The sequence below is a fragment of the Ranitomeya imitator genome, chromosome 7 (genome assembly GCF_032444005.1).
Source record: "Ranitomeya imitator isolate aRanImi1 chromosome 7, aRanImi1.pri, whole genome shotgun sequence".
Taxonomy (NCBI): domain Eukaryota; kingdom Metazoa; phylum Chordata; class Amphibia; order Anura; family Dendrobatidae; genus Ranitomeya; species Ranitomeya imitator.
Genome location: NC_091288.1, coordinates 144,682,164 through 144,697,156, shown reverse-complemented (window position 1 = coordinate 144,697,156; position 14,993 = coordinate 144,682,164). Strand labels below are relative to the sequence as shown.

Sequence of the window (14,993 nt, the reverse complement as noted above, 5' to 3'; positions counted from 1 at the left end):
TGTGTTCATATCCCCGTGTGTGGTGAGTATCCCATGTCGGGGCCCCACCTTAGCAACTGTACGGTATATACTCTTTGGCGCCATCGCTCTCATTCTTTAAGTCCCCCTTGTTCACATCTGGCAGCTGTCAATTTGCCTCCAACACTTTTCCTTTCACTTTTTCCCATTATGTAAATAGGGGCAAAATTATTTGGTGAATTGGAAAGCGCGGGGTTAAAATTTCACCTCACAACATAGCCTATGACGCTCTCGGGGTCCAGACGTGTGACTGTGCAAAATTTTGTGGCTGTAGCTGCGACGCCTCCAACACTTTTCCTTTCACTTTTTTCCCCCATTATGTAGATAGGGGCAAAATTGTTTGGTGAATTGGAACACGCGGGGTTAAAATTTCACCTCACAACATAGCCTATGACGCTCTCGGGGTCCAGACGTGTGACTGTGCAAAATTTTGTGGCTGTAGCTGTGACGGTGCAGATGCCAATCCCGCACATACACACATACACACACACACATACACACACACATTCAGCTTTATATATTAGATAATTCAGGTGTTTCACACTTTTTTGTTAAGTATATAATTCACATTGTTTGGTGAATTGGAAAATCGCGGGGTTAAAATTTTGCCTCACAACATAGCCTATGATGTACTTGGGGTCCAGACGTGTCACTGTGCAAAATTTTGTGGCTGTAGCTGCGACGGTGCAGATGCCAATCCTGGACATACTCACAGACACACACACACATTCAGCTTCATATATTAGATATATGTGTCAATGACATACATATATATATATATATATATATATATATATATATATATATATATACCGCGAGTACTTCATTACTCGCCGAGTACCGAATACCCACGATTATACTCGCTCATGCCTAATGGCCAGTTATCTCTCTCCCCATTTTTAATGTAGGCGTAGTAATCTCAGAATATTTTTGAGATCCTTTAATATATACCAGGCTGTAGATACAAAAGGATTAACCATATTCTCTTTTCCCCCCCCGAAGAGCAACAATTCACAATAAATTCCTTCCATTTCAAAAGAAACTTGCCTGCTTGTGTTTCTTCATCACATAGGGCAACCAGCTGTTCTACCTCCATGAAATGTTTTATTTGTGCTATCAGTTCTGTGATAGGGGGTAAGTCTGGATCTAGACAATATTTAAGAAGTGTTTTTTTGCCAATATAAGCAAGGTATGCAGCAGTTTGGGAGGACCACCTATCTTCTTGTTAGAAGCATCTGTGTTATTCCGGAAGTGAAACAAGGCTAGGTAAGGAGACAAGGAGTAACCTGAACCCCAAATGGTATTAATCAAATTTGACACCAGACCCCAGAACAAGACCAAAGGCCATGTATGAGGTCAGAGATAGAGAGATGGCATTTAGGACATGCAGTTAGTCTATTGATAGAGGATCCTTTTTGGGTATATTGAAAGCATAGATGGTCCATGTATGATTTTATACTGTGTCTCTCTCCACATTTCGTTTATAATGTTTCCTAAACAAGCTCCACCCTGCTCTAATCTTGCAGGTAATCTCTAAATTGTCTAATTGCTGCTTCCAATATTTAAAGAAGATATCTGGTGCACCCCCAGTAAATTAAATTTCATTACAGAAAAAAGAAAAAATATTGAAGGAGTACCCATTGTAGATAACAATATGACATCTCAATAGTTATATTAATTATAATAAGAGAAATAGTGTCAGTTTATTTATTCTGCAATCCTCAACAGTCATGGTCTCTCACATGGTCCCTAAGGAAAATTAATTGCCCACCCCTGTCCTAAACAAATAAGAATGAACCATTAACCCTTTTACTGCTCTAAATACACTAACGTTCAAAAGTTTAGGGTCACTCAGAAATGTCCTTAGAAACTTAGAAAAGCACCATTTTTTCTAATGAAGCTAACATATAATTCAGAAATACACTCTATACATTGTTAATGTGGTAAATGACTGTTCTAGCTGAAAACATCTGGTTTGTAATGCAATATCTTCATAGGTGTATAGAGGTCCATTTCCAACAACCATCACTCCAGTGTTCTTATGGTACTTTGTGTTTGCTAACTGCGTAAGAAGGCTAATGGATAGTTAGAATACCCTTGAAAACCCTTGTGCAAGTATGTTAGCACAGCTGAAAACAGTTTGGCTGATTAAAGAACCTATAAACCTGACTTTCCTTTGAGCTAGTTGAGAATCTGGAGCATTACATTTGGTGGTTCCATTAAACTCTCAAAATGGCCAGAAAAAAAGAACTTTCATGTGAAACACGACAGTCTATTCTTGTTGTTAGAAATGAAGGCTATTCCATGCGAGAAATTGCCAAGAAACTGAAGATTTTCTACAACGGTGTGTACTACTCCCTTCAGAGGAGAGCGCAAACAGGCTATAACCAGAGTAGAAAGAGAAGTGGGAGGCCCTGCTGCACAGAGCAACAAGACAAGTGCATTAGAGTCTGTAGTTTGAGAAATTGACTCCTCACAGGTCCTCAACTGGCAGCTTCATTAAATAGTACACGCAAAACGCCAGTGTCAACATCTATAGTGAAGAGGCGACTCTGGGATGCTGGCCTTCAGGGCAGAGTGGCAAAGAAAAAGCCATATCGGAGACTGGCTAATAAAAGGAAAAGATTAATATGGGCAAAAGAACACAGACATTGGACAGAGGAAGATTGGAAAAAAGTGTTATGGACAGACGAATCCAAGTTTGAGGTGTTTGGATCACACAGAAGAACATTTATGAGATGCAGAACAACTGAAAAGATGGTGAAAAAGTGCCTGACGCCATCTGTCAAGCATGGTGGAGGTCATGTGATGGTCTGGGGTTGCTTTGGTGCTGGTAAAGTGGGAGATTTGTACAACGTCAAAGGGATTTTGAATAAGTAAGGCTATCACTCCATTTTGCAACGCCATGCCATACCCTGTGGACAGCACTTGATTGGAGCCAACTTCATCCTACCACAGGACAATGACCCAAAGCACACCTCCAAATTATGCAAGAAATATTTAGGGAAGAAGCAGGCAGCTGGTATTCTATCTGTAATGGAGTGGCCAGCGCAGTCACCAGATCTCAACCCCATTGAGCTGTTGTGGGAGCTGCTTGACCGTATGGTATGCAAAAAGTGCCCATCAAGTAAACCCAACTTGTGGGAGGGGATTCTGGAAGAATGGGGTGAAATTTCTCCAGATTACCTCAGCAAATTAACTGCTAGAATGCCAAAGGTCTGCAATGCTGTAATTGCTGCAAAGGGAGCATTCTTTGACGAAAGCAAAGTTTGAAGGAGAAAGTTATGATTTCAAATAAAAATCTTTTTTTCAAACCTTGTCAATGTCTGGACTAGATTTTCAATTCATTTGGCAACTCATTTGAGTAATAAAAGTATAAGTAATCATGGAAAACACAAAATTGTCTGGGTGACCCTAAACTTTTGAACGGTAGTGTACCTCTTAACGTCCTTCAACCTCTAGGTTTGATAATAAGTCCTTTCTCTACCCTTCAATACCTGGGAGCCATTTCACTGTTAGGAATACAGGTCACAATTCATCAAGACCAGTATTTTTCACACTGGTCTCGATGACGAAACAAGGTAAAGGTGCATGCTTCTTAAAGGGGTGGTGACTGCAGATTAAGTGACTGCATTAATTGACTGAAGACTTGATCCCCAAGACTTGATCCCCAAGCCTAGACAACCCCTCTTATGAATCAGACAAGGCGCAACGTGGCATGCACTTCCATTTGCACCTTGCCACAAATCTCACTTTAATCAGGGACATGAACTTGACAAGCATGAATCGCCACAACCTGTCCGTCTCCATTTTGCACACTTGCCAGAGTTGGGCAAAAATGATGTGAATATGCCAAAAGTGGCAAAGACACCCAAACCAATTAGGTCTAAGTATTTCGCTCTATAGTAATTTGATATTGTTTTTTATTGTCTACTTCAGAAGGAACAATGCCCTGGCTCAGAACTGCTTAGCACATAATATCTGCTAGTAAGGAAACCTCAACATTAGGTGGTCAAAATACAAGAATGCATAGTGCAGAATATGGTACTGATATGTTCACACAATGTAGTTTTAAGACTTTATTTGAGGCAAAAAAATGTTGCATCCTATAAATACAAAGTATAAAGCAAAAATGTTTTTCTCAATTTAATACAGGTTTTGTTGAGCAAAAAAAAACAAAAAAAACATCAAAGCTGTGATGCCAACGATAGAACAGCTTTTCTTTACACATTCCTGATTAGTGATGAGAGAACCCTTGGATCTTCCGGTAGGGTGGGTTCGGCCAAACAGTTAAAAAAAAAGCTTGGTTTGGTTACCAGAACAGTACCTGAACCCGGACCCCATTCACATAAATGGGGAGCGTGAACATCCAGCGTTTGCCACATGTGCATGACAGCGCGGAAAATACTGCCTCTGATCGGCGGTAAGATCATTACCGCCAGTCAGACAACTGTGGTTCCCACGTTGTCAGATGACAGCGTGAGCCCGCAGCTGTGATCGGAGGTAAAAAGCTTACCTCCGGTCACAGGCGTCGGCTGATGAGACTACTACTCCCATCAGCCTACACCTGCTGCCGCTAATAACAGCAAGAGTAGGCGGTGGCTGATGGGAGTATTTATCACCCGGCACCTGCGCTATAAACACCCTGCCTAATAAGCACTTTATAGAGTACTATTTGAGTAGTCGATGGGGCACTTGTTTCCCTAGACTAGTCAGCCCACTCTGTATGTTATCACACCCCTGTAGGGATGATAACATGATTTGCAAGAGCTGGCGTCATCTCCTGCTCTCTGCAAATCTTTCGCACGCACACGACTTTCTTTCCCGCAGGTGATTACGCCTCTGATGCCAGGTGTTTGCTTCCTGATTTTAAAAAAACGGCATGGGACCCCTTTATTCTTGGTAACCAGCCTTTGTTAAGGCTGACATCTGAGGGGTGTGGCCCGCAGCTGTCAGTTTTGCCTGGCTGATTATCAAAAATCCAGGGGAACCCACGCCAATTTTTTTTCTATTCATTTATAGCACAGGCGGCGGCTGATGAATACTCCCATGAGCCGCCTGCTTTCACTGTTATTAGCGACAGCAGACGTAGGCTGATGGAAGTAGTAGTCTCATCAGCTGACGCCTGTGACCGTAGGTATACTTTTCACCTCCGGTCACAGCTGTGGGCTCATGCTGTCATCTGACAGCCTGGGAAACACAGTGCTCTGACCGGTGGTAATAATCTTACTGCCAGTCAGAGCCGCCGCTGTTTCTCGCGCTGTCATGCAGATGACAGAATTAGAAAAAACCTGTGTTCAGGGTGCCGAACCCGAACAGTAACATGGACTTCCTGGTGAAGACAATGTTCGGGGTCCATGTACACAGTAGGTGCTCAGTGCGGACCTCGAACTTTACTGTTTGGGTTTGCCCATATCTACTCCTGCTCACTCTCTCCCAGGTAAAAAGAGAGGACCCATGAAATGTTGAAGCAGATGTGGACGCCACTTTTTCATCTATAGTTTCTCTACAAACTGCACTGTAAACAGAACTTTTATTGATATATCATACTCTGCGTTAGCCCACTATGGTGAATATGGCAACTGATGCATTTTTATATTGTACTGACACTAATGACTGAGATGTCCTCAACCAGCTACAGTGAGCATTGAAATGATATTTACCTTATGGAAAGATGCCATTCTAGTATCCTGGAGAATATAGTATACATAGAGTTGTCATCAAATTCATTTATTGTTATAGTGTTGAAATGCCTGAGGAATCTCGGGGTTATCACATTTCTTCCACCACCTAATCAGCAAGAAAATAAGGTAATTTATAATAAGAAAATATCTGTGGACTAAAAGCATTAAACCAATTAATTTGCTAAATATTAGATGACAAAAATGTAATTGACAATGGACTCAAAATGTCATGGCAATTTCTATATCTTTCTAATTTTATATAATGCAGCGATATTCACCAATTTGCTAATTTATTAGTCAGGTCGTAAACTAGCTTGTAATAGCATGTGAAGCAATACATTTACAAGTAACAGATAAATATCACAATATCCAACATGATCTACAATATTTCACCATTATCTCTGAATTAATAGACTTTGCACAGAATAAAATAAAATGCATGCAACATGTAAAGCAAAACTAAATACTGAAAATAAACACAAGGTCCGATTCATCAAGGTGTTTTTTTATCGTTATTAATCATTGAAAAATATGTTAAAATTGCAAAATATTTATGTAACTTGAAGTTGTGCACAAATGTTGTAACCTTTAGTGCTTTTACACCAATCCCCACCAGCTCTACCAAAGGGACAGAGCTTGGATAGGACACTGTGGTGATGCCCGCCCACGTGGAGTGACTGCAGACTTGTACCCCAATGCCAGAAATGTATTACGGTAAATTCAAATTTGTTTTGATAAGAGCATAAAAAATACCAAACATCTGTGTAGTCATGAATATTTAATAGTAACAGTTCCAGTACATATTCTTGGTTTTCTGGTATGGAGCTGGGGCACGTGATCTGTGCCGTTCCTTGGCACTCCACAGGCCATTCCCTGCTCTTTCCATAATGAATTATAAAGTTATTCATTCTGTACGTAATCTATTTGCTCATGTAGCATAAAGTGTAAAGTTATAGTTTCAGTAGAACTTTACCTGCTGGCCCCATAGCACATACGATTTGTATATCAATTAGCTTGATCATGGAGCAATCTTTCAGATCATACCAGTTCCAATGATCCAACCACTGGCGAAGTAATTCTACAGGAGGCTGTGCACCGTAGACCTCTCTTGCAGGCATGTTCACATCATCTACAAAAACCACCTAAAAACAAACCAGGATATGTGACTGTTGAATACGACACTTAGCGAATGTATTATTGGGCAGAAGAGTAGAAGGTTACTCTTTTTCTGGCTGTAAGTATCTCCTACCAGAATGTGGTAGGACAGGTTTCTAGAAATTTAGCTATGCTACTCGGGGTCTCCTCTGTTACCACAAGATCTACAATGAATAAAGCAACTTGAATCAAATAGTCAAAAATGTGAGACCTTTATAAGATGTGGAGCTACATTTACATTCGGCATGTACTACAAGAAACACAATAAGAGCACAGTCACCATATGATAACAAAGACATCAAGCTAAAAGATTTTTATTAATGATTTATTGCTTTTTTATTAAATAAAGTAAAATAAATCAAGTAGTACTTATATCACATTTGGTGTGGAAATAACCCTTCATCAGACCAGACACAATATAAAAGGTGCCATTTTGCTGCTGGTAGGTGCTTCCAGACATGAGCAGTGCGCCTCTGAATTCTAGAAGCGACTACTCGGCATCTGAGCCTCCATGACATATTGTCACGGGTATGTCAGAGGCTGCAGACAGTCGTACTGCATCTAGCTGCAGAAGGTCTCAGCGGTTGGCTTTGCAGACTCCTTCCTAGTCTTTCTAGAGCGCCGACTAGCGGTGGATACCGTGTCTCTGACTGCCACGCCGGCACGCCATTCACCTGGGCTCCCATGCATTACCGGTTACCCGGTCTTTGGACATTTCTCTTCCCTGCAGATTCACTCTGCTACAGTGCTGATGTGGTACACTTTTACATGCGGTCATTAACGCATATCTCTAACCCTGCACACTGTTACTGAAGAAGGCCGTCTATTGTGGCCAAAATGTTTAATTTGATGACTACATTAAATCATAAAATTCCGCAAAGTTGAGTGCCTAAGTTTATTTTCTCTAGATATATGGTGTTGGACCCTACTTGGGCACCTCTTCGGGTAGTGCATACGGTGTTGTTCCTATTTATTGCTGCAGGGTCTGTATATTCTATGTTCTTGTTGGTATATGGACTATATTTGCATCATCAACAGTGGTGTTGAATTTGCTATATTTGTAATCTCTAAATACAGCTATTTTATATTGATATACTTATATCCAATATATTTTATTTTGATAGCACTTAGGCAACATAACATCACATTTTGATTTGTGTTTGTTTATAGACATCTACTTATTTAGCTTACTGGGACAAATACCCTTCCCTTTTGTTATTTACGCACTGCATGCATGCTATATATATTTGGCGGGTTGCAATAGGCTAATATGTCCCTGTAGGTTTAATATCGTCATTTATATTTGTTACTTGTGATACTGGGTATCTATCTTCAGAGTTGCATAATTTTATATGGGGATCGCCATCTACTATATAATGGTCTAAGGGTCACTTCCGTCTTTCTGTCTGTCCTTCTGTCTTTCTTTTTTTCTGTCTTTCTGTCACGGATATTCATTGGTCGCAGCCTGTCATGGAATCCAAGTCGCTGATTGGTGGTGGCAAAACGCCCATGACCATTGCCACGGCCAATCAGCGACGGCCACAGTCTGGCAGCAATATGGCCGCTCTTTCCTCCCTGCAGTCAGTGCCTGCTCCATACTCCCCTCCAGTCATCCAGTCAGCCCTCATACAGGGTTAATGCCAGCGTTACCGGAGCGCGGTGTAACACACTCTGGTTACGCAGCTATAAACTCTGTGTGACCAACTTTTTACTATTGATGCTGCATACGCAGCATCAATAGTAAAATGATCTAATGTTAAAAATAATAATAACAAAAAAAAAAGGTTATTCTCACCCTCCGACGTGCGTGCTGTCCTCGGCAGTGCAAGCGGCAGGTTCCGGTTTATGCTTAGTATTATCACTTTATTGTTTTTTATATTTAATTAAAGATGTGTATATGTATAGATCTATATAATTGGGGTTATTTCTCTTGTTTGCACGTATTCACTTTATAGTAGTCATTTTTTTCGTCTTACATATACATCATATCACTCTTATTATTGGTATCTTACACGGTTATTGTATAATAATAAAACCATCCCACAATGGACACCAAAGTACTTGGTCTTTTACACATCCTAATAGTACTGTGTTTAGAAAAATGACCAAGATCAAAACTCATTAAAGGACACTCCAACAGTATATAGAAAACACCGGAGAAAAATACGGAGAAAAATACGGAGTATGAGTCCCATTTAGAAAAAGTATAAATACATATCTTTATTAACAAAACCGTCAAATACAAATTCATATAGACAATAAATCATTATAAACATAATATACACAGAAAGGAACTGAAGGAAAGCACTGAAAAAGTCACTGCAAGGCGGCATGTAAAGGTAAGAAAGCCGACGGGAAACGCACGTTGGGGCCTTGGTGGTGACCCCTGTGCTCCTGTCCTATGGGTAAGAGATATTGAACCGGATCGAGTATGATAGCAGCCGAATATGGCGATCAGTATCCCACTATGGGAGGTATATGGATGGACTTCTAGTCATCCGGTTTACATAGTGTTTCTTACCTTTACATGCACTATTGGCACTTTATGATTGCTCAATTGACAGGGATTCACAGGGGCTGCCGCCTTGCAGTGACTTTTTCAGTGCTTTCCTTCGGTTCCTTTCTGTGTATATTATGTTTATAACGATTGATTGTCTATATGAATTTGTATTTGACAGCTTTGTTAATAAAGATATGTATTTATACTTTTTCTAAATGGGACTCATACTCCATATTTTTCTCCGGTGTTTTCTATATATGGTTATTGTATAGCGATATATTGTTCCTTTCACATATACTGATTACTGCACTTTTTGTTATAATGGGCTCATTTATTCAAGTAATATTTAAGTTTGGGTATATTTCCGCACATGTATATTGTGTCTGAGTTTGTGTCCTAGGTAATATATTATAGATTTTTTATGTCACTATCAGGCGTAGGCACGGCTATTTCTTATTAGCCATATACTTACACTATATGTTAGGTTGCTTTATATGTTTATTGTAGGTTGCATTCCTTAATTCTGCCTCATATCCCTCGCTGTTTTACATCACCATAGCTTTGGTTGGTGCGCATGCGCCTCGATGCCCCGAGGGTGTTGCCGGCGACGGCGTCTATCATTGGTGGTGGGCGGGGTGCTGGGGCGGGCCTCTGTTCACACGCTCCTGTGTGTTCTGTGGCCCTGTCTCAGAGCCTTATCTTGGTAAGATATATCTACACTTATTTTGTACTTCACTATGTGTGCACACTGTCTATCTACTAAGCATATATTGATTATGCAGGACTAGGGGATTTGGGCATGCACTATGGCATAACTGATCCTATTGAGTTTGTATTCAACAATGCCCTCTCCCTGTTCCTAGACCTATCACAGGGGAACAATTTGAAAAAAAATTTCTGTTGAGTTAGGTTTTTGAGCTGATTTATACTAAAATTGGCATGCTGATTCCAAAAATGTAGTCAGTTTTTTCTAGCACGTCAAGTTTTTCCTACACAACTTACCTGCCAGAGAAGCACAATTGCACTGATATCTGTAATAAGACTTGTTATCTGATTACAATTCGACTCATATAGAGCTACATGGCTACTTGTAAGAGTAGTCACAACTTTGTCATGCCTATTTCTTATATATTTCATTTTTTATTCATATTTGTACTATTTAAAAAAAAAACAACACTTTTTAGGTACAGTAGTATACATAGTTTTGAGAAGACAAAAATCCTATAGTTCAAAAACTTGACGTGATAGAGAAAAACTGAGATCATTTCTGGATTCAGCATCCAAATATTAATTAAGAACAGTTGTCTGACCTAAGTCTTAAAAAATTGTGTTCCCCAGTGTTATGTATGTATTGATATGCTGCACTACAGTATGATATGTTTTTTGATGTGAGAATTCTGCCTACCCTATGGTGATGCCACTTTTGTATTTTCTTGGCTCATTTCAAGCACTATTGGCTACTTTTTAATGGCTACATCAGTTTTATATAACTACCGTATATACTCGAGTATAAGCCGACCCCCCTAATTTTGCCAGAAAAAACTGGGAAAACTTAATGACTCGAGTATAAGCCTAGGGTGCGAAATGCAGCAGCTACCGGTAACTGTCAAAAATAAAAATAGATACCAATAAAAGTAAAATTAATTGAGACATCAGTAGATTAAGTGTTTTTGAATATCCATATTGAATCAGGAGCCCCATATAATGCTCCATAAATTTTATGATGGCCCCATAAGATGCTCCATATTAAAATATGCCCCATATAATTCTGCATAAAGGTTAATAATGGCCCCATAAGATGCTCCATAGACACATTTGCCCAATATAATGCAGCACAAATGTTGATTATGGCCCCATAAGATGCTCCATACAGACACTTGCCCCATATAATGCTCCACAAATGGTAATTATGGCCCCATAAGATGTTCCATAAAGATATTTGGCTCATATACAGTGGGGCAAAAAAGTATTTAGTCAGTCAGCAATAGTGCAAGTTCCACCACTTAAAAAGATGAGAGGCGTCTGTAATTTACATCATAGGTAGACCTCAACTATGGGAGACAAACTGAGAAAAAAAAATCCAGAAAATCACGTCTGTTTTTTTATCATTTTTTTTGCATATTATGGTGGAAAATAAGTATTTGGTCTGAAACAAACAAGCTAGATTTCTCGCTCTCACAGACCTGTAACTTCTTCTTTAAGAGTCTCCTCTTTCCTCCACTCATTACCTGTAGTAATGGCACCTGTTTAAACTTGTTATCAGTATAAAAAGACACCTGTGCACACCCTCAAACAGTCTGACTCCAAACTCCACTATGGTGAAGACCAAAGAGCTGTCAAAGGACACCAGGAACAAAATTGTAGCCCTGCACCAGGCTGGGAAGACTGAATCTGCAATAGCCAACCAGCTTGGAGTGAAGAAATCAACAGTGGGAGCAATAATTAGAAAATGGAAGACATACAAGACCACTGATAATCTCCCTCGATCTGGGGCTCCACGCAAAATCCCACCCCGTGGGGTCAGAATGATCACAAGAACGGTGAGCAAAAATCCCAGAACCACGCGGGGGGACCTAGTGAATGAACTGCAGAGAGCTGGGACCAATGTAACAAGGCCTACCATAAGTAACACACTACGCCACCATGGACTCAGATCCTGCAGTGCCAGACGTGTCCCACTGCTTAAGCCAGTACATGTCCGGGCCCATCTGAAGTTTGCTAGAGAGCATTTGGATGATCCAGAGGAGTTTTGGGAGAATGTCCTATGGTCTGATGAAACCAAACTGGAACTGTTTGGTAGAAACACAACTTGTCGTGTTTGGAGGAAAAAGAATACTGAGTTGCATCCATCAAACACCATACCTACTGTAAAGCATGGTGGTGGAAACATCATGCTTTGGGGCTGTTTCTCTGCAAAGGGGCCAGGACGACTGATCCGGGTACATGAAAGAATGAATGGGGCCATGTATCGTGAGATTTTGAGTGCAAACCTCCTTCCATCAGCAAGGGCATTGAAGATGAAACGTGGCTGGGTCTTTCAACATGACAATGATCCAAAGCACACCGCCAGGGCAACGAAGGAGTGGCTTCGTAAGAAGCATTTCAAGGTCCTGGAGTGGCCTAGCCAGTCTCCAGATCTCAACCCTATAGAAAACCTTTGGAGGGAGTTGAAAGTCCGTGTTGCCAAGCGAAAAGCCAAAAACATCACTGCTCTAGAGGAGATCTGCATGGAGGAATGGGCCAACATACCAACAACAGTGTGTGACAACCTTGTGAAGACTTAGAGAAAACGTTTGACCTGTCATTGCCAACAAAGGATATATTACAAAGTATTGAGATGAAATTTTGTTTCTGACCAAATACTTATTTTCCACCATAATATGCAAATAAATTGTTAAAAAAAACAGACAATGTGATTTTCTGGATTTTTTTTTCTCAGTTTGTCTCCCATAGTTGAGGTCTACCTATGATGTAAATTACAGACGCCTCTCATCTTTTTAAGTGGTGGAACTTGCACTATTGCTGACTGACTAAATACTTTTTTGCCCCACTGTAGTGATGCACAAACGTTATGGCCCCATAAGATACTCCATACAGACATTTGCCCAATATAATGCTGCACAAACGTTAATTATGGCCCCATATAGTGCTGCACAAATGTTATGGCCCCATATAGTGCTGCACAAACGCTGATTATAGCCCCATAAGATGCTCCATACAGACACTTGCCCCATATAGTACTGCACAAACGTTGATTATGGCCCCATACAGACACTTGCCCCATATAGTGCTGCATAAATGTTATGGGTCCATAAAATGCTCCATACAGACACTTGCCCCATTTGCTGTTGCTGCGATAGAAAAAAAAAAAATCACATACTCACCTCTCCGTCGCTCAGGCAACCAGCACTCTCAATTTTCACCTGATTTCGTTCCGGCGCCGCTCCATCTTCAGCGTCGTCTGCACTGACGTTCAGGCAGAGGGTGCGCACTAACCACGTCACCACACCCACTGACCTGAGCGTCACTGCAGAGGATGCTGAAGATGGCGCCCGGAACGAGGAGCAGGTGAATATCGCGCAGCGCTCCCCCTCCCCATTATACTCACCTGCTCCTGGCGTAGTGCAGTCCCTGGTTCCCCAGTGCCGCAGCTTCTTCCTGTACTGAGTGGTCACCGTTACCGCTCATTACAGTAATGAATATGCGGCTCCACCCCTATGGGAGGTGGAGCAGCATATTCATTACTGTAATGAGTGGTACCATGTGACCGCTCAGTACAGGAAGCTGGGGCGCCGGGGAGCCAGGGACCTGCAGGGACTGCGCCAGGAGCAGGTGAATATTATTACACAGCCCCCGCTCCCCCTCACCTGCCGACCCCTGGGTATGACTCGAGTATAAGCTGAGAGGGGGACTTTCAGCCCAAAAAAATGGGCTGAAAATCTCAGCTTATACTTGAGTATATACGGTAATAAAGTTTTTTCTAATGTTGTTCAAAATACGTGTGTGTTTATATGTTTAATTCAGGGGTAGTTGTGGACTGGTTGGGGAATAGACTACTGCTAGCCCCATAGGGATCGACAGGGTATTGTCTGTCCCTTCAATTTGGCCTAAAGAATATTGATGATCCAGGACCTGTTTCGTCTCCCCCCCCATTAATCTACCGGAATTAGTGAGACTGTTCCTTTTCATTTACATTTGACTTAACAGTCTTTATTGCTGCAGTGTCTGTATATTCTATGTTCTTGTTGGTATATGGACTATATTTGCATCATCAACGGTGGTGTTGAATTTGCTATATTTGTAATCTCTAAATGCAGCTAGGCGAACAGTGTTGGATTTTTGGTAATTAGTCTCTGTTATATTGTACTGAATTTTGTACCTTCCACACTGTTTCCCGATGCTAAATGGATTTCTTTTTCTAGGTATTACATTTGAAATCTATTTTTATCCTTAGTAAGCTGTCTAATCTGTTTTGATGCTACATTACCCTTCATCAACAGCAATTCAGCCGAATTTCACAAAGGGTGGCACATTTTTTTGTTTCTTTTAAAGAATATATTAAAAGTAAAATTTTAATTCTAACATTCTGCTACATGTGGATATTTTTTGTGGGATCCAGCACCAAAGTAAGGCGATGTCTTACAGTAATTATGGTGGGCACACATGAAATAGCAAGTACTAACATTTACATTACTCTCTGGTAACATCTTGCCTGAGTCTTTCATCTGACATCTGCATTGAAACAACAAAACATCTAAACATTACACAACAAAACTAGATCTAAACATATTACATGTCTAAGTTCTATCATTTCCATAGGAAAGAGATACACAGGAGGACGTTCTTCTACTTTTAGCAAGCAACCTACACTGCCCTATTATGTTACAGAGTGATGCACTAAAAAACAATACTCGCTTGAGGTCAGATCTCAAGAAAAAATAAGATGTGACTAGTGTAATTCTTACGGTTTTCTTCCCGAGCGGAGGACCGTAGAGCCCCTTCCTTCTTTTATCAAGCTTGGACATGATAATGTTCTGAGTTTGAGCTGCCGTCGTCTGAGCGGAGAAGTTGATCAGCAATGGTTTGTATGTCTCCTTATCCAAGTTATTTAACAAGAAATCCTAGGAAGTAATATT

The 14,993-nt window shown here is 40.7% G+C and overlaps 1 protein-coding gene across 2 annotated transcripts in view; it reads right to left on the bottom strand.

The window, feature by feature from the left end:
• Nucleotides 1-14,993, bottom strand: part of DNAH7 (dynein axonemal heavy chain 7) — a 560,306-nt gene that overhangs the window by 229,295 nt on the left and 316,018 nt on the right. For both annotated transcript variants that reach the window (XM_069733889.1, XM_069733890.1), the window contains 3 exons: nt 14,823-14,978; nt 6,676-6,844; nt 5,682-5,808 (listed from right to left, as the gene is read on the bottom strand). In XM_069733889.1, coding sequence (XP_069589990.1) covers nt 5,682-5,808; nt 6,676-6,844; nt 14,823-14,978 — 452 coding nt within the window. The remainder of the gene's footprint in view (nt 1-5,681; nt 5,809-6,675; nt 6,845-14,822; nt 14,979-14,993) is intronic.